This window comes from Lissotriton vulgaris, chromosome 1_1 (genome assembly GCF_964263255.1).
Source record: "Lissotriton vulgaris chromosome 1_1, aLisVul1.2, whole genome shotgun sequence".
Classification (NCBI taxonomy): domain Eukaryota; kingdom Metazoa; phylum Chordata; class Amphibia; order Caudata; family Salamandridae; genus Lissotriton; species Lissotriton vulgaris.
The window spans coordinates 1490524611-1490545215 of NC_141685.1; the positions used below are offsets into that span (position 1 = coordinate 1490524611).

Consider the following 20605-nt stretch of genomic DNA (forward strand, 5'->3'; position numbering starts at 1 on the left):
TCTGGGAGACAGCCTGGGGCATTCTCGATCTACCATAATTTTTCAACCTTCAAGACTAAAATAAAATGTACGATCTATACTTTCTTTGACCAACAATACCAGGCTATTTTTATAGCACCACTATACTTTACTGAGTAAACAAATGTAATTCCAGTTTTTTTCCATTTGAAAGTTAAGAAAATCCTGGGTCAAGCGGGATGGGAGGTTGGTCGAGCACCAGATATCCCGGTCTGCTTAAATTGTGGCTAGTCACTGGTTGGTATCCTCAAATCGGAACACACCCTAGAATCTTTACAAAGGCCACACATTATTTTGGTTGTTACAAAATCAGTGTAATTGGGGCACTAAAAGGTACCCAAAGGGGCAAAGGAATGAGGGGTTTTCACAGAAGAAAGTTTATAGGTCCGTCTCACACCCTAAAATACCCAATACATTACTGACAAAATATTGAAGATTGTGGTTGGTTAACATTATTGCCCGGTCACCATGCTGCTGTTTCCTCTCAAGTCTGCTCCCAAGGTTTTTACTAAGTGGTCTAGTTGCTGCCCAACTCTGATGAAAGGACATCTCTTAGTACCTCTATCCAGATGATTGATTGATAAGGACATTTATGGCACAGGCTGCAAAGTAAGTGGCTCTATACACAAGCTTATTATTGTTCTATCTCCTAATCCTATCGATCAACAACGAAAACTCTCTCAAATTGGCTGTTCCATTTAGTGTAGCAGATCTTATCACATTCACTCCTCAAGTTCAAGCCCCTTCTGGGTTTTCTGGGTTCTGTGTGATAATTTTACAATGGGCACTGCATGTGATAACTTTTCCTTGCGTTGTACGGGCGTGTTTAAAAGTGGTGGACCACACCAACTGGGAACGGAAATTACATTTTCCTCATAACAGCACAAAATTCACTTTCAAAGCAATGTGCATTGCCCACCAGGCCTTCTGGGACTCGGGGCCCCAAATCACGCGCAGCCTAGTTAGTCAATATCGTCCAGGCAGAGACTTGCGCTCTAGCCAGGCTTTTATGGCAACAGTCCCCAGAATTAAAAGGACAAGATCAGGCGGAAGGATGTTCACCTTCAACGTCTCTAAGATCTGGAACTCCCTTCCTTTTCATTTGAGATCAAACCCTGACCTCGCTTCCTTCCGCAAACAATTAAAAACACATCTGTTCAAATCCCCTTAAACAATTCAGCCCCACCCCCTCCTCACAGTCTCCTATCCTCATTCATACTTCCATCTGGTTCCTCTAGCGCTTGGACGCCTCAGGGCAGCAATTCGCGCTCAAAAAAATCCATTTTCATTCATTCATTTAGTTGGTGGCTGAGTGAAACCAGCTTGAATGCAAACATTCTTTTTCAACACCATATACCGGATTAAACGCTTCAGACAAATGTTTAGAAATCAGTTTGGACTTTACATATGTGTGATCTGACAGTAAAGGGAATCTTCAGTACTCAAGGCAAAGATCAGAATATTAACATTTTAGAATGCAGTGCATTTTTACTGGCACACAAGTTCTTTTTATATTGAAAATACAAACGTATACCAAGTCTACAATATTCGTCCTAGGCAAGCACGGAACGATGAGATTGCAAAAGCTGTTATTAGCCACTCAGGCAGTTTGTAAATGGTCACTCAGTCATCCAGTTATACTTGTAGGCGAACATGCGCTGGGCATCAAGAATATAAGTGGATGATCCCAACCAAATGTTAAACATGTTTGTTGAAGAAAACAATCGATAAAGGTGAAGACCATCTCATTCTCTTGCTACAGCAGTTAATTAACATTTTTACTTCCAGACAACCTTCTGCTTAGCATGTTTGGTGATGTGATTTTGACTAATTATTATGATCAGTTTGTGTACTTTTTCCTCCTCCATCACTTGTACCACAAGCTGTGGTAACACAGTGCAGGTTAATATGCTTTACACCAACATGTGGAAGATGACCCTAATTAAGAGATCTGTCTCAACTGTAAGAATAGCTCTTATTTCATTGCCAGGGTTTGCAACCCTGGCCATCGAAAAGAACTTGCAAATTTGCTTTCAGAACCCATTGTCTGTGAGCGTGGCAGCATGGCTGCTAAATAACTGATATTTGTGAACTTAAACCCGGGCCAAAATTTGCATGGAGTTCAACATAAAAACAAGTGTTCCATTCATTAGGTGCTGCTACAAAAACTTGGAATACAACCTTAAGGTGTCTAACTACGTCACCCTTATTTACTGCGCCTTACTTTCTTGAATTTGAGGTCCAGCTTCCAGCAGTTCTCAATAAGCGTACATCTTATTTGCGTAACTTAATGCATAAAGCCACCAGGAGAATCCATGTTGTTATTGGCACTGGTAATGCAATGTTGTCTCAGAAGTTGCTTGCACAAGTTCCAACCTATGAGAAAAAACAGCATTGATTTGAGAATTCAAGTGATGCTTTCAAAGTATGTCATTCGTTGATGTTAAGCACTACTGTCCCCTCCGATAACTTTGCTGCTGAAAAATGCCTGCTTCATAATGATTGGATCAGTGAGTGAGGTCCAAACATTCTGTTTTCGAGAGTTCTTCCTCCGGTTTAATAAATATATTATCAAGCTAGGGACATAGTTTTGCTTTACTCCAAATATTGTCCACATTTTCATGTCATTAGGTGTCCGGTGTCCCTTGCACACTGATGTCCCTTTGAGCTAGCAGCAGTACTCAGGAATTCAGGTCCTCTTGGCTTTCAAATTGTATTACATTATGTGACATGAAACAACATACTTCTGCAGACAGTGGTATAATACTTTGATGAATACTGCATTAAAAAACCAATAGCAATTCTTTTTAGCAGGACACTTTTTCAGGAATTCCCATGAGAGCTTTGAAGGAAAGGTGATTTCTTCCAAACTACTCATAACTACAAAGTGATATTGCATACGTCTTGTGCTCTTATGTCTTATTTAATCTTTTCTGTATAGGAGAACTACACTACACATCATTTAACCTTTCGTGCAGGTCCATGCACCCTTACCTCACTCCTGTGTCTATTTTACAGCACAGGCAGGCTTCGGTGCAGCACTAATCAGCAGTGACATAATTGGAACACATCTCTGACACAAAGGCATAACTCCATACTCTCTTCACATAGTAGATCCTCCAAACAAGTATCTCTCCTGTCTATCATATAACAAGATGCACTAAATAGAATATAATTCTCCTTGGCTATCTACGGACTCCTAACTGCAGTTACAAGTCTGCTGAAACCTGATCGGAGCATATATCGAACCCTCATTCACTACATCCAACTCTTCCTACGCAGGCACTCTTCAGTCACCATCTCAAACAGCTCAAACTTGCTGTGGCCTGGAACTGCTCCTACACAAGGCAACAACACTGGATAGATTGGGTCTATGTTTTCCAACCACTAATTGCAGAATATATCAAGAGAAGTAGTCCTGAAAAGATGAACGGGTTCCAAACTGTGTTTAAAGAAAAAGAATCCCTAAAAACTCAGCTTCATGGTGGCAACTATTCAAAATAAGAGTTGTATCTATGAAATAAGCTAATGCTGGAGATCTACCCTTACAAGAACATAACTAATTCTTCCTATCAGATTACTTTACTTTTTTTAGGCGTGTTCAGGAGGGTCTGCTCAATAACAGATTTTGAGGATAGCCAGTGAAGTGCTGTTTACAAATCATTATATGCAAATGTATTTAATGTGGCTATCTAAAAAATCTGATATGTATCCAGCCCTCGTGGCCATGGGGTGAGCACACATACAGGCTTAGCAATGATTTTGCCTATTGATTTTTCATAATTATTTGTCAAAAACGCGTAAATCTTTCAAAATGTCACAATTAACTTGTCATTTTTCACATCAAAATGAATAAAACCTCTCTTTAAGACTGCAATTCTTTATTTGTTTGATCGTGTACGACTGTATAGCATAGACAGTGTTGTTTCATAAGAGACAAAAATTGGTAACCATGTTTAAATCTAGATATGTAGGAAAGCGGGCAATAGTTGAGAATGTTTTAGCCCTCTTTTGAATGATCAGTTGGGTGATCGAACAGTGTCGCTTCAGTGATGGTTAACAATGATAAAGTTGCCTTCCACTTTATTTCTTCTGCTGAAGGAAATTGAGAAAAGCAGCACATTTGGAAGTGCATAGGGAAGGCGACGGCTCTAGCACTACAGATAATACACAAGAGGGGACCATGCAGAGCTATGGTACAAGCACCTGTTACAGTATTGGCTCCGTCTTCAGGGATATCTGGCATGCTGCTTTCTATTTATCCGGGTTTGTATTTTTTTTAAGAGTATGTTTGTCTTTGAGATGCAATATCCCTTTTCTTGAGAAGATCATTGATCAATGGTAGTACATTAAAAATGAAAAAAAGATTCCCAAATGTATATTTGTCTTAAAGGTTTATAAGAGAAATTACACTCTCTAAATGTATTCAACTAACTTGTGGGCAATTGTATTTTCTGCTTTTACTGCAACAGGATAATCTTGCAAAAGCATTAAAAAAAATTTGGTTAAAAAACGTTGACATTTTGCAAGCCTGAGATTTAAACAGTATCACTATTATTAAGTTATTTGCTCTTCCTTTATTTGTTGTCATTTTGCTTTGTCTGCAGCTTTATTTTATAAAGTTGTCATAACAATGATTAAGATAGCACCAGCACAATGGGCCCATGGCACTGAATTGTCTACTAGATTGTTCCTTCTGCACTCTCTCATTTTGTTATTGAACAGTGGAATCTGTTATGCCAATGTTGGCGAGATGTACTGACATAACTGTCATCATTCAAATATCCAATAAAGGCAAATAAATTTTATTGGCTACTATACTGGAAGGACATAATGTGCATGACATTTCAGGGCGAATAAATAGGGAAACATTGGGTTCCTTAAAAGTGGAATGTCTTCAAAAGTGATAACCTGAAGAGAAAAGGTATATTGCATTGTTTCTGTGTTTTGTCTTAAGAGTTTAATATGCTATAACAACATTACTGTTTGGATTGCCTGTAAGTGTCCATCCTCTAACTCTGATGAAGCTACATTTCTAACACAAAAAGGCAAACGTTTTATGAAAGGCCTTACGAGGTTTGAGTTCCTTGTTTTGTAGCCCCTTCGTTGAATTATAGAAATGCATGCATGTTCTAACAGGTTAAATTAGTAAAGCTAGGCATGAAGTACTATGATCTTTGGGCATGTTTGCAGAAGTATTTTCTTGCCACCGCTTTGTCGACAGCGACAAGAAACCGGTCCATATATCTAAACAATTTTCCTGTAGTGAAGAAATCGCAAGCACTCACTCAACAGTACAAATCAGTCTCGTATTTTATTGAAAATGTTAACACCCATGCTTTTCAACTTTTTCCCAGTAGAAACTTATACATTGAATTTTGACTTGTGAAAAACTGTCTATTAATTAATTTGTGCCAGCTGACTGAATGCTTACCATTTTTTGTGCAGGAAACTTTTTTGGACATATAGATATATGTGTATATTAGCTTGACTCACACAGTGTCTTCAATTTTGGATGCAAAACCATATGTTTTTTAGAAGACTAAATTGCAGTCTCTTGTTTTATAGCTGTGCACAGTGTGTTTAAAGAAGATATTTAAAATTACTCCCTTTCTTTTCACCATGACCATTCTCTACTTTGACAACTTTATTTCTGCAGAATTTTCCACAGGCCTACCTTATCAATGAATTTCCTGAGTTTTGCTGGTTTGCTTCATGTTTAAGTGCCTTCAAACTGTCTTGCAATTTAGTCTAAACATGATGGCGGGGAGTTCGCTAATGGGTGTCGCCTCCAGGACTTTATTTGTTTTGCTGTACTTTGCAATGTGGGCCTATAATTTAATGCGTAAATCACTTACTGCCCAAATACCTCTCAAGCACACTCCGCTCTGAAAAAGTATCAGAGATGCAAACATGGAGCAGTATTGGCCCGTTTTCATATTTGTCAGTTATCCAGCAATCACTGAAAAGTCTTGATTATATTTGCGTACCCTAAGATTTGCTTAATTTGCTTAATTTACTGCTAACTTTAGCGCAACACCATTCTTATAAAGTCCACCATGAAAAGCACCATGAAAAGCACACAACTAATTTTTTTTACATACCTTATCTTCACATTTTTCCTGGGCAGCATGCTTCTTAGGTCTCTTAATGTTTGTGCAAATCATTGCATAACTTCTAGAAACAAGAAAGCAAGAAAACGTTCCCCTATGAGCCAGTTAAAGTAGAGTAGCCTGTCCGTAATCCAGGCTTCAAGAGAATCTATAAACATATCAACGGTTAACAGTAATAACTGCCTAATTTGTATTCCATCCGACCCGTGGATGCCTACAACATCTAGAGAGAGTACAGAGGATGTATCTAAAGATTAACACATGGGTATATATCACAATCAATAACCAATATAAAACGCATACTGTCCAGTGGTCATTCTTCTAATTTGGCTAACAGTGCTATCAGTATAGAGTCACAATCTATAATTGCTACGTCTCCAATTCTCTACGCACTCTGTTTCAGTTCCATTAGTTCAGCTCGAACCCATTTCTGAATATCGTGCTACCATATCTTGGTGCACAGTGCCCTACAGCCTTTGCATTGCATCGCTATGTTCCTTAGCAATTACCAATACTAACCCAATGAACCCACATATACATTTAGCATTCTTGGGCCTTGGCATGCATCCTAGTAAACACATGAGAGAGTTAAGTTTTATTTCACTACTGGACACTTCTGTTCAACCAGGACTGCCGGATCATTTGTCAGTCCCACACCATTTGAAAAAATGTGCTTGCGCCACCTGTCCTCTCCATTAGGCTACGGACGTTCATTGGTACATGGAGGCATTTCATTTAGGGTTGGTGTGATAGTTAAATTGGGTACATTTAAATCGAGGGTTTTTATACACCACCAATAGTATTCATCAAAACCCTTTCCATCTCAATATCTGTAAGTGCCCTTCTTAGCCTCTCATCTCAACTGACTCTTAGCTTTGAGATGTCTGCATAGAAGGCGGAGGCCAGTTCGAAGTACAATATGATCACAGCATGTCTGAAATTCCCTTAAGTCAGTGTCACAGTCAGTATTTCAGAGCAAGTGCGTTCAACCATTTCATTTCCCCACTTTAATTTGATACACAATGAAATTTCAATACCCTTGCAACTAGACACAGATATATTAAATACTTTGGGATACATCTCATGGCTTCTCTTTCCAGATTGGTTGTGGCTAACTGATTTCCAATTAAGGCAGATATTCAGACTGACTTAAACAAATTAGAATCATTACCATTGTCCTGACTGGTAGACTGGCACCAGTAAAAATGAACATATTAACTAATAATTATAACTATTCCAGGTTTACCTGTGTTCATCCAAAAATAGATGGGACAAATTCAAAGGAGAATTAAAACCCTTGTGTAGGGGTGAAAGAGGGCAAGGTATCTAGAAAAATTATGTTGCATCCTAGGGCCAGAGTACATCTGACTAGTACAGTTTTGTGGAGATATTAAGCTCCCTACATGCATTCTTACAAGCATGGACAGCCCAAGAAATAGACACAAATGGATGTTCATGGACCAAGCCATAGCATGTAGGTACCTATTGGATTTTGTTGGTAGTTACGCTGAAATACCAGACCCAAAATGTATATCCTAGCAAACTTGTGACTCTCTAGACAGGTCATTGGGCATGACTTCATATCAGTCACCTTTTACACTCACTCATCACAACCCAAACTTCACCCAGGTGCTACAAGCACTAGCCTTCCAGAGTTGGAGGGAGTGGGGGCTGTACTCGAAGAGCCATGTTTATTGGATGAGAAGTTAAATACTTTGTTCAGCGTAAACAGGAGTTCAATATGACAGAGAGAGATATCAAGCAGGGTTGGTCCCAAAAGGGAAAGTTAATCCTGAGGATCCTCAAATCACTTATTGCCTGGCACTCCTCCAGATTGAGATGGCGCGAATTTGCTTCCTTGCCCAATAAATAACATTTCATTAATTTCAATGCACATAACTTAAGCAAGACTGGACCGCTTCTTAGCCCCCTCTTCCCTCCACTTCTTGGCCCCCTCTTCCCTCCAAAGATATATCATAGGGATTTTAACACTTTCAGACCACAACCGAATCTCGATCGATATCCAGACGTTAAGCGAACATCGCTCAGGGGACAATGGGCATTGAAGGAGACCAATCCCTGCAATACAAACCTTACAGAAATTGTAGCAGAGGCAATAAAGTCATATCTTTGGAAAAATTATATTGGTGCAGTACATGTGAGTATGCTCTGAAGGCATGGAAAAGATGGCACAGCTGCCTCCTTAGTTGACAATGGAGGCAGAACAGATGTGCGGGAACACCTGGAATTGCAACTGAAAGTATTAGAAGGGACACATAAGAGGACAGGATCCAACCGCTCTGGATACATGTCACAGCAATAAGCTCACAAATCTTCATCTTAAATAATCTTAGGAATGTATAGGCATTTATATAGCGCACTACTTACCCGTAGGGTCCCAAGGCGCTTCGACCGCTGCGAAACCCTTCCTGGCTTCCCTGAGAGATGGTCCCTTAATGGGTATCTCCAGGGTGAGACCAGGCATCCCCGGCGGTCTGGTGGGGCCGTTAGTGAAGATGAGGCAAGCTAATGCCCAGAGTTGCCGAGTGTGATCGCTGATCAGAGTGGGCACCGAGGCGAGAGAATTATCGAGTCCGCTGACCCTGGTCCAGAAACCTGCCGCGCTGGGAATCGAACCCTGGTCCCGGGCCGTCCTCTGCTCTCGGGTCTGCCGCCTCTAACCAGTGAGTCCATGCTTGCAGAATTGGACAAAATTGCAGTTAGGAAAGGACTGACCTCTTTCCCATCACCCTTCACCCCCTATCCTTGATAATGATATGTTCCCACCAGGCTTTGGCACTCGGGCATTCCAGGCTTAGATGGAAGCGAGATGCTGAAAAAAGATTTTGGGATCCCAAAGGGAGAAAGTTACCTCTGTTGGCAAGTGAGGCATAGGATAATGCAACTCAAGATTAGATTGACTACACGCAGTCTGTGCCTTGCAGCTGAACTACCGAAATTTGAAACACAAATATTTGAAGGCAATAGACGAGAGACTAATCACATCCCTTTTTCAAAATTCTGACAGAAAGCAAGGTACAAATAAGGACTCTCAAGCAACTTAGATGGGGTAAAGAAATAGTGCACAATTTAACCAATAATGAATTGGCACAGATACATATCAGAGCACCCACACAACATATGTAGTACCAGTAAAAGAAACTGATAGTGAAGCAGACAAGCTAGTGGTACCACACCCGATCAAAGAAAATTATAGGGACACAAGTAACTGAAACAAATGTTGAAGAGGATATGGTGTTAAGGGGACTCTGGTGGATTTGCTGTGGACCTTCCTAAAAATCCAAAGCTTTTAGAAAAGGGTAACCAATGCAATAGATGACATTTTCCTTACTGACATCTCTTGCTTTATTGACAGTAAAACTGACTCCTCAATCTTTGGGGGAAATATTGCACCCCTACATTACAGGAGTGGTTACATAGATTAGGGAAAGTACTGGGGATGGAAAAGATTGTGCTGGCAATATTGCTGGATCTGCATGGGGTTGACACAAATGGAGCCTATCTCACAGCCATATTGACGAAATTGCTTCAAGTCCTTGAGAGTGCTGAAAATAATCCTGCTACACATAGTTCTATTAGTTCAGGGCATCGGTTGTTGCCTATTAACAGTTACTCTGCTCTACACCGGCATCAAATTTATAGACTTTGGTGCTAGAACTAAGCTGTAATAAAAAGATGAACTCCCTAAAACAAATTTGACTTTTCTATACACAATTTTATTTGATAGCCCATTCAAACATAAATCATTGCATATACGATAGATGTATTCTCTAAAAATACCACTCTGTTATTGTTTTGTTAGGCTTATGTGTCCAAATGGCATTAATAACAAAGTACATTCCTATTGTTGGTAAAGTCCAACTGTGGTGTCATGATCTGAGGGTCCCCCTCAGAGCAGCAAGGGTCAGATTTCTAACACCCTGATGCAAGGACTAAGGTCAATGCACCAATAGGAATTTAAAATCCAGTTGGACGCTCAATAATGCACAACCCACCAAACAATACAGTGTGGATACTATTTTCTGGTCACAATAAGACCCTCTAGATGAGTTGAGGAACACAGCAGTGCTCCAAACCCTCTTTCATAAATGAAAAGACACTCAAAACTGCACTATGAACAGGGGGCACAATTGTTAAATGCTTATTTAGTTGGTCTCCTGTATGGGCAAGGGTCTAGGAGGTTCTTAGAGATGCTCTTCAGCTTGATTGGTTGTCAGATTCTAACAGAGAATCCTGATCATTCACTTGGTAACTCATCCTGACTCTACCTTGTTAACTTATTTTTTATCCTAACAAATTGGTAAGGAGCGATAACGAGACATCAGAGAAATGAAAAATTACCTTTATGGTGTTTAAAGTACTCTTAGTCAGTGTCCATCCTTCTTCAGAAGTCCCGCCAAGTTATCTCCACTGACGTATGGTGATGAAAAAGGTTAAGTACCAATGTTTAGGTATGGTGTATAAACCTTTGGAAAGCGCTTCTTGGGTGATGAGCTACTAGGGATGGTGGGAAGGAATTGGGGTGCCAGGCATATAGAGGGGTACGTCCAACAAAGGCTTATTCAGCAGTTGAAAGCGGAAGAAGCTTTTTTAAAAATCTGGGCTGCTTGAGAAACAATGTTTCCAACAAGGTTTTACAAAGGGGGGCAATGGATCTAGTGGACTTTAATCACCATTAAGGTAAGTTTTCATATTATTTTTGTTGTTTATAGTTGGGTGATAATGTAAGTTAAAACATAACGTTTAAAAAGAAAAACCTGAAATTAACCATCTATAGTTGACTGAAGTAACTATAACTGGTGCCTCTGCTGTGCAGTGTTATCATCAATGATGTCAGTTCAGTTGTTATCAGTGATATCAAAGAACATAACATGAGTGTTGTAATGTGTAAGGTCATAAACCATGCATAGTGAGGGTGTGAGTTATAGTTACTTCAGTTAAACATAACTGGTGAATTTCAGTGTTTTCGGAGTTGAAAAACGTTAAGTTTTAACTGACATTATCACCTAACTATAGAGGCAATTTAACCTTTGGTTATTTCAGTGAATTTTTGAGGTTTTTATGTAAAGTCATTTATTATTACCAGATCTAATTATAACGTCAAAGTTAACCTTTGTTTTTTTCCAGTGAATTCCTGAGGGTTTTTTAAATGTTAAGTGAAAGTATAAACATATGTCATTTTAAGTAAAACAGACTTACTGGCTTTGTCATAAAGCTAGAACAGCAACATTTAAAAGACTGGTCTGCTGACTTAAACAAGGAGTCAGCACGTCACCCTATATAAAGTAAACCTATTGGCTTTGTCTAATACTCAAAACTATAATTTACCAATAACCATATTCCAAAGTAATCCTTATAAATACACACATGGCAATGCATAATAATTATTCTCACAAAACTCTTTACATTTAAGTATTTTTTTTCAATCAACTCTAAATGTGGGATGAGTCTTACTTTAAAGCTTTGAAGGAACCAACCACAAGAGGTCCCCGCACTCAAGCTGAAGAGCATACAGCTCCAGCTTGGAGTGCTTTGAAAAAAATAACCTCTCTGGGGTCATGCATTCAGTGACCCAGAAGACTTGCCGTTTAAAAAAAAAAAAACTTCCCTAAGAGGCTGCTGTCCTCCCTTGTAGCCCCTCGCCACTTTTGTAAATTGAAGATGGTTCCTCTGCCGCCCTTGGAACAATAACAAAGTGATGGTTGGATTGTTTGAATTGATCCCAGCCACTGGCAATCGCTCAGGCCACATCCCAATCCAATGTTTTAACCCCCTGTGGCACCTCAGTTTGTACCCAGCCATATGCAAATCAGTCTTGTTCCTGCTCCATTGGGAATAGTCCAGCCTGAACTGCCAAGTCAGGTCCTCCTGGACCTGGAATACAAGCAACCTAGAAACAGGATCAAGACAGATTTGCATATGGCCGGGTCCAAACTGAGGTGCCATGGTGTACAAAATAACAATGGAATGGGATACGCCCCAAGTGGTATTAACAGTTGCTGAGATGAATTTAAGCTTCCTATCCATGGAGGGCACTATAGGTCGCTACTAGGAGAGAGCAGTAAACCTTTAATGATCAGACTCATCCACCTAAATAGTGAAGTGGTGAGGCAACTTTATATTTATATATACCCACTCTTGCTCTGCCTGTGTCTTTCTTTAAAAAGTGGTTCCTTTTTTAGTCGATAACCTCGGGCCCATTGGGGCACTCCCTACATACACTGTTGCTGGAAGCCGTGGGGGCAGGTCCATAGCCCCCACAGCCCAGCTTGCTCCCCTGACGGCACCCATCCTAAGTGCAGGCTGTCGGTGGGAGCAGCTTTTGTTTTTTCTCCCGCCGGGTAGGAATAAAAGTATGTTACTGCAGCTTTGACATGGAATTACCTAAATGTCCAGGTGGGCAGGAAAGGCAATGAGTCCCATAACTGATCATTGTATGATTCGGTAAGGTATTCGGACCATGAGGCTCAGATCCTGGATGTTTCTTTTTCCCACATTTAGATACATCCAGATCTGTTACTTACATAGCTGGATGTGCACCTATCATCTCTGCAGTTCTCAGGCTAACACCAAACCCTTTCCATGGAGGGAGATGTAGCAAAGTATTTTTGGCTTAGATGTGCAGTACCAGTTGATAGCCACCAGTTCTTCAATCTGCAGTACACACATCAGGATATGAGATGCGCTGAACAGTTCATCTAATGCACTGTGGCATCATTCATTTGAGGTTTAGAGGTACATTATGGGAGATTTAGCTTAAAGGATGATAATGTCTTCATCATTGTGCTTGAGAGCTATGTGGCTCACCAGATCTGATGAAGCTGTACTTTTTGTCCAGAGATGATGTAGGTTATTGGGTGGTCAGAGAGAAGTTCATAGCATTGGTTAAGAGTACAGCCAAACAGTTGTTGCTGTTGCCGTTTCCAAAGACATACTCTGATGAAAAGAGTGGTGTGTATGATCCCCATTGTTTCTAAGTTTGATTGTTAGAGGAAATGAAGCACAACTACAAAGAGTTGAACTTGATTAGTAAGTATGATTAGTGCCCCGGGGGTCTGGTGTTCCACTTTTTTCCAGTGCCTCTGTTGGTTGCTACTGGAATGGCCACCACTTGCAAAGACAGAAAATCTGCCAGGGCACCGCAATGCGCACAATGACCACGATATGCGAATGAGGGCCACTTTATGCCACGGCCACCATAGTAGTTCAAATGTCCACAATATGCCAAGAAAGAGCAGCACAATCACTGAAATGCTTACAAAATAAATGTAGGCATCTTCTACCACGGCCGCCATAATGCACAAAGTAGGTCAAGGAGGATCGCTTGTTGCGAAGGGAGTTGTATTTGGGAGTGGTGGGCGTTTTGCCAAAGATGTAGGAAGAAGTAAACCTTTGTATCACAGAAGGAGATGAGAACAGCCCACCACTACTGTAGGTGGAAACAAGGTCATATTTTGTGTGTCTGATGAATGTGATCATGTCCCTTTGCTAGCAAGGATGGTGGAGGTAAAGACCAATCACTAATTGAAGGATCATTGGTGGCCCTACAATTGGATGAAGGAGAGAGGCTGCCCTGCAATAATGCAAGCAGGGGATGGAATACCTTGGTGTTAATGTGTGTAGTTCCCCAGTCAATCATAGGGCAAGAAAAGAAAATGGGGTGCATCTGAAGTGTAGGGAATACCACGTAAATGTAAAAATATTTTGGTAAACCTGTATCCATCTCATTTTCGCAGCACCTCACTCCCAAAAAAGTGAATCTATTCCTCAAATGTTCTTTTACGAAGAGAGACATTTTGAGCAGCAATTTATTTTTTCTTTTGCAAAGTTAATTTTCTTCTTTCTTTGCTGTATATTTGTTTAGTTTCAAACTTTCAGTTTGTACAAATGCTTTTTTCAGAACATATTTTTTGTAGTACACTAATGAAAGGTTTTCAAAAAGGTAACTTTGAAGCACATTCATATTTAAGTTGATTTTTAATTATATCTTTATTGACATCTGATAAAAGGATGCAGAATACATGGACCATGATTTGATTTGTGAAGAATTTGTTTTCTGTTTAGTGCAAACAAAGCAAAGAATTCTATTGATAAATCAACGGAGACTGACAACGGCTACGTGTCCCTTGACGGCAAGGTGAGAGGCAAGAGGAGCGAAGATGGTCCTCACGTCCAAGATCATGTATGTGATTCGTTGCGATCTGAAGAGACATGTTGGAATGCAGGAACTGCGAGAAACGCACATGTTCATCAGAATGTAGGTCTTCCGTATACAGTCAAAAATATAATAAATCTTGCATACAAGACGTTAAGAAAACCAAAGTGAAACTTCTTTATCTTTATTGGCATTTATATTGATGGTCAGTTCATGTGTTTCAGCAACTGTATTGTTCCTGCGACTACTTGTTTTATTTTGTTTCTGTAAATGAAAAGGGCCTATTTACTTTTCTTGCTCAAAATCATTTTGACCACTCTCCACATGGGGGGAAAAATATTGCTCAGTATTGCTTTGGTTTAGAAAGCCTTCTAAGTTTCCTGTATTTTTTCTTGCTCATAGAGATTATTTGGTACTCCTATATTACCTGGGGTGCAAGAAGCTTAACTTGGAGTCTTGGTATTTTTCAGTATGTTTTGTGTAAATTGTTGTGAATCCTGTGGCGGTGCTTAACTGAATTAGATAAGCCATGGACTGCTCTTTGACATCTTACACAGTTGCAAGCCTTGCACTTTCTCCCTGTTGCTTTTAATAGTTAATAAATTGATGGAACCACTGAGGGACCTAGTGGACTTGCTAGGTTAGGTCTGCTCCAGTATTTCATTGATGCAGAACAATACCTTTGGATGTGATGAACTAAACAGGTCTGGCACTTAAAACTGTATTATCATGTAGTTCCTACAAATCTATACAGGATCTGCACGAGTTTAGACAACATAAACTAAGGGATTGGTGTCCAGACTGATTCCAGACACCCCCAAAGGATATGTTAGTCTGTAGACAAGCAAGCTCACATTGCCACTATAAGCCCCACAACCTTACCAAGGAGCGAATAGTTCTAGTAACTATCTAACATGACAACCCTGACCTCTCTGGGATCGTGGAAACTGTTTACTACTTTTCACTCTTGCTCAGAGAAATGTACAGAATAAACGGAGGGGATGTTTTCAATTAGCATTTATTGAACCCATGTCATTCTAGTATAAAATACGTGTGCTGCAACAACCATTATACAGAAACAGATATATACGCTTATAAGCACCAACAGAGTGAATAAAAGGTTGAATTCTACCTTGGTGCTAAAACAGTGAATGTATGCAGGCATATAGATACATGACAGTAATCATGAGTACTCTTAAGATGCAAATCCTAACTAAATATACCTAGCATGTATGTATGTAGGTGTATAGCCAAGAATCCCCCTAGGAAAGAGCCAACCCTATTACCTGATGCGAGAGAACAAAGGACCCCTACTTGGTCTCGAGTTGGACACACTGTGAGGGATGTCAGGCTACAGCGTTCTGGAGGGTCTGTGTGCAGGGACTTCAGCATCTCGTGTCAGCATGAAAGCTTCTCTGGTTTGCCCAGCGTAGATGTGGTACTTCTATACCTGAAAGGTACTCCGAGCGCTTCTACATAGATGTCATGGTACTGTGGGCCTGTCGGCCAAGGATGACAATGGTGGTGACTTTTGTACAGAGTTAGTATTGCAGCAGGATTACCATCTTCTGCATAATAAGAATCATCATGCATAATAAATGAGGCTAGTTTTCGAAGAAAACCAAAAGACATTTTATCATCATCCAAAAACTTTATTCAAATCTTTTTTTTTTGATCCCTAAAAGTACATAAGGTTAAAAACTTACCATCAATTAATAGAGTATGATACATGATATAACAGTTAAAACTTCATGTGTACAGATCCCCCAACACAACATTTATTCAGGACCTAACTAGGTAAAAGGTCAGAACCAAAGCTGTTATGTAGAGTAAGGTAGGAGAAATGTAGGTAAAAGGTCGCGCAACTACCTAGGCCTATATTGGGGTACATTGGGACTCATAACAGTATTAAGAACATTTTATCTTTAATGGTTGTCATTTTCTAAAACTGAGATCTTCCCAACTGAGTTCGTTCTATTTCGTTCCAGGAAGTGTCAGCTACTCATTGCAACATGGCTTTAAATACTGCAATAGGTTGAAAAGTTTGTTTAGGGACTACAATCTACCTCAGACTGAGGTGTGACCGCTCGGGCTGTACTGCTCCCACTTGGGATGTCTCAAAATTGATGCGCAAATGGCTGGTCTCTGGTGATGGATCGTCAGTGACTGAGATTAATTCCTTCCACTTGTTTTTGTTGCAGAACCCGTATACCTACATGTAAGCCCCATGCTTTCCGTGCCAGAGGCCTTAAGCTGTATATCACTGACAAGGCTTAATTAAGTAGACCAGTCTGGGGTGGTTCATGTTGCCTCCCGGAGGGGTCCTAGCCTGGCAGTTCAGGCTGGACTGATTTGCTGGAGCATTGTCAAGACTGATTTGCATATGGCTAGTCTCTGCCTAAAGTGATTTACTAGCTGAAATGCAGCGGATTGAGATCTGGCCTGAGCAATTGCCAGTGGCCTTGATTAATTTAAGTACTCCTTTCATCACATTGATTTTGTACCTTCCCTACATTGCATGGCTTAATTCCTGATTGAGTAATTCAAGCCTAATCGTTAGCGTTCTATGAATGCTGAAAACTGCATCTGTGTATCAAAAGCAAGTCTGTACCTAATTCTGCCATTGTTTTCAGTTTTAAAATGATCAACATGCTTATACTAGTGACTGATTAAAGATAATAAGATAGGTCCTGATGAGGTCAGTCAGATAATGTACCTTGTTACTTTCGACGGTTGGCACTCAAAGTTGGTTGCTGTAACTTAGCACTTGGGCTCAAAGTCGTATTCCTTTATGTTAGCTCAATTGGCTAATACCTTTCACCTATTTTCTCCTTGGGCCAGGATGTTTTTCAAGCAGGGCCACTTCTCTTATAGGAATCATGTAAATGTGTGTCTTCATAGTTGCATTTCACTTAGCTACCAAGGGTTGTTCTGCTTGTACCAGCTAGAAATAAATATCTTTGCATGTTAAGGTACTCTCTGCCACCTAGCACCTGTTGTAGCTTTCCGCAAGTGGGTTCGACATTCTCTAAGCCTGATTGAGCCTATCCATCTTATTGTTGGTAGTCACCAAAAGACCCTAGGTTTTGCTGCTCAGAAGCTGTACTCCTTACTCTCCCTCCCCCTCTTCCTGCCAATGTTACTGCCTATTATTTTGTGTGAGTATTTTGAAGCATTTCATTTGTATTACATATGGTTCATATCAAATTGTACTAATATAACTTAGAAATGTCCGTTTATATTGCAGTTAATGTAACGGTTTTATATAATTCTGCTCTGTCCTTAATCAGTGAGTGTTCTTAACTATTCAACAACCATAGAGAACAGGGGTGAGAGGGATAAATAGGAGAGGAAAACAATTAGGAGTCTTCATTTGTTGTAGCAAGCTGGATGTGTATCGTGTAGAAAGGGCGAAGGATTTTCAAAGGGAGTGGGAGAAGGGGAAGAAAACATGGATTAATTAGAGCGATAGCATTAAAAAGGTACATTTTTGTCTTTTTCCTCAATAAAAAAATCATTTAAAACAGTGAGGGTTGATTCAATTGGGTAAAATCTGTGTTTTGGCTAAAATGTATTTTCATATCCTTAATGATTTCTTACTTTGTGCTGGCAGTTGTAGATGGTAGGCCTGACCTCATGTTTGGGGACCAGAACTTATTTTTCCTCACCAGACTTTGACCAAAGTCAGAAGAGAGAAAGTGAGAATAGTGAGAAAGAGGATGAGGTGGAATGAAAGCTAAGCACCTTTGGTATTCAGGAGCCCTTTCATTTGGCATTGTGCTTCAAACAAAACAATTTGGGCTTGTGTACTTTTTTACACATTAATCACTGTTCCTAACCTTAAACATAATCCAATTTTCACCCAATACCTAAGCTTGACACCCCACTCTAAGGTGGCCTCTTCCTCTAATCCCAAACTTTACCATGTTATGTTTACTTTTTTTTTAATCCATTTGCCTCCTGCTATTTTTTCTCACGAATACTTTACTTACTATTTGGTTCTAACTACATGGAACTTAAATGAAATAATTTGAACCGGTCTTCGGTTTCCCCGACCTCGCATACCAGGTTTTGGATAAACTGCACAGTTGATGGCAGATGATTCTAGGTCTGAGAGATTAGAGAGATTTTCTTCTGGAATTCTATAACTTGGGTCTATTTATTATAGAAAATTCACTAAACAAATGAGGCCTGAATCAAATCTGTTAAATATCTACATCAAGAGGCCTTAGGAAATATGTGTAGCTTGTCACACTTTTGATGGTGGTGGTTTGAGATGAGTGACAGGCCACTCAAATGTCTGTGGGGCCTAATCTTTTGTCAGAACGAGCAGGAAAGAGTATTATTCTGTACCTGTTTGTCCCTTTGATGCTGCCTTATAACCATCTGATGTAAGAGTTGTCTGGCTTTACTTTATTTGAATCAAAACATCACTCCAGGTGTCTCCCTCCCCACCAAAATCCGCAAACTGGAGAACTCAAATTATTGAGGACTTCTCCCTTTTCTGCTTGATAATCTGACCAAGTAATGTAGTTGTCCAAAGCCTGTTATAAAAAAAAAGCAAAAACTCTGAGCACCAAAAAAAAGCATTGAAGTTAGTTAATTCAACGCTTAAATCCCACAAAAGTTTCCTGATTCTCCCATAGAAATCAGGATTTGTAATCGGGTACTTTCTCCACTGGTCACAGGAACCGCAGGCCCTGTGACATTCGGTACTCCCACCATGGACACTTGGGAAACAGTGCCTTGTACCCAGTAGCCATATGTACTGTTGCAAGCAGGCACATTTATCATTACAAAAGCCAATCAATTCACTCATTAAATGCATTTTAATTCACAACTTTAAGGCACTCATTTGTTAAGCCTCATAAGGATGCAAGGCTTAGTCAACCTGATAAGATTGTAACCACTTGTCTTTAGGTTTCCCTCCGGTCTCTAGCAGCACAATAAATGCCAAAGTTCTCCTGATGGTTGAAGTCGCAAGTCTAGTCGAACGTCTTTATAGTCATAGAGTTGTGAGGGCTTTTCAGACCACAAAAAGTCGTTTTGTAGGCAATAAAAATACACAAAGGCCGTGCGCTGGCATTCAATTTTATTTATTTTTTATTACATTTTTTAAATATTTGATCGATACGTCCAGTTTGAAACTGTTCATTCAGTCTAAAAACCAAGGCAAGCAGAACAATTCCAGAAAAGCAGAGTTGTTAAGACAAGTATGCAGCACTCATTGTAGAGAAGGAATATTGCAAAGATACTTGACAGTAGTTTTTTGTGTTTTTTAGGATGCCCAAAGAATAGTCACCAATGTCTCCGATGAAGTCTCGAGTGAAGAGGACCCTGAAACTGGTTATACACACCGTCGGAATGTGGATCGTGCTTGTAGCGAAAGTGTGCTTCGGAACAGGAAATTACACCCCTATAAGAAGCATTACACTACTGAAGTGAGCTAATTTCATTTTATATGCATGCATTTACTGTAAAATTATTAAATCTTGATTTATCCTATTTTTTTTGTATCTTTATTTTGAAAAGCTTTTATGGTAATGAACAATTTGGAATCATATGTCTTGGTGTTGAAGGTTCTATATTTATGTGGGCACACTATAATTATATATTGGTTTCTCCTACTTTTATTTTATTTTCGCAAAGTTTTACTGTACAATTTTTGTTATCAAGACATGTTTGTATTAAATTGTTTTGGAAAAAATCTATATTTTCAAAGAGTTGTGAAAAAAACAGTAGTTGAAAATAAATGGTTTATTAAGCAGATACATGCATGGTGCAATTCCCAGCAACACTGAGTGTTAGATGTGTCTTCAAGAGGATCCTCGGCTGTCTAGATAAGTGCTGCAAATTTCAGATACAAATTGTGTTGGGGATGATTTTTGATTGACTGGAACAGGCTGCTGATTTGACTCTGCCTTGATCCAGAAATATACATGGTCCCTAACATAATCTGAGGGTATTCTGGAGCTCTATTTGACACTTTGCTGGAGGAGATAGCTGGAAAGAGGATCTGACAGGCCAAGACCAGTGAACAAACCGACCTGCCAGAGCTGAGGCAAGGGATGAGCTGTGTATTTGTATAAACGGTTAGAGAGCATCTTTGAGACACACCAGTATGTCGTGGGGCTCACCCAACAGGATGTAGTTGGTAGGGTGGGAATCTGCTGGACAACCGAGGCAGTCAGAGCTCCAGTGCAGCAGTGAGATGATCATTCAGACAACAGGCCAAGTGGGGAGGTATGGGTATTGGCTATGTGCTTCCAGCCTGATCTGATGAAGCCATAGCACAGTA

General features: G+C 39.9%; 1 protein-coding gene across 6 annotated transcripts in view; it reads left to right on the plus strand.

The window, feature by feature from the left end:
- The window catches only part of PHTF2 (putative homeodomain transcription factor 2), a 589432-nt gene that overhangs the window by 398816 nt on the left and 170011 nt on the right, over window positions 1–20605 (plus strand). For 3 of the 6 annotated variants that reach the window (XM_086967374.1, XM_086967375.1, XM_086967376.1), the window contains 3 exons: window positions 4120–4284; window positions 14217–14409; window positions 19590–19748. In XM_086967374.1, the coding sequence (XP_086823500.1) occupies window positions 4120–4284; window positions 14217–14409; window positions 19590–19748 (517 nt within the window). The remainder of the gene's footprint in view (window positions 1–4119; window positions 4285–14216; window positions 14410–19589; window positions 19749–20605) is intronic. The other 3 variants (XM_086967378.1, XM_086967379.1, XM_086967381.1) reach the window with 3 other exon arrangements.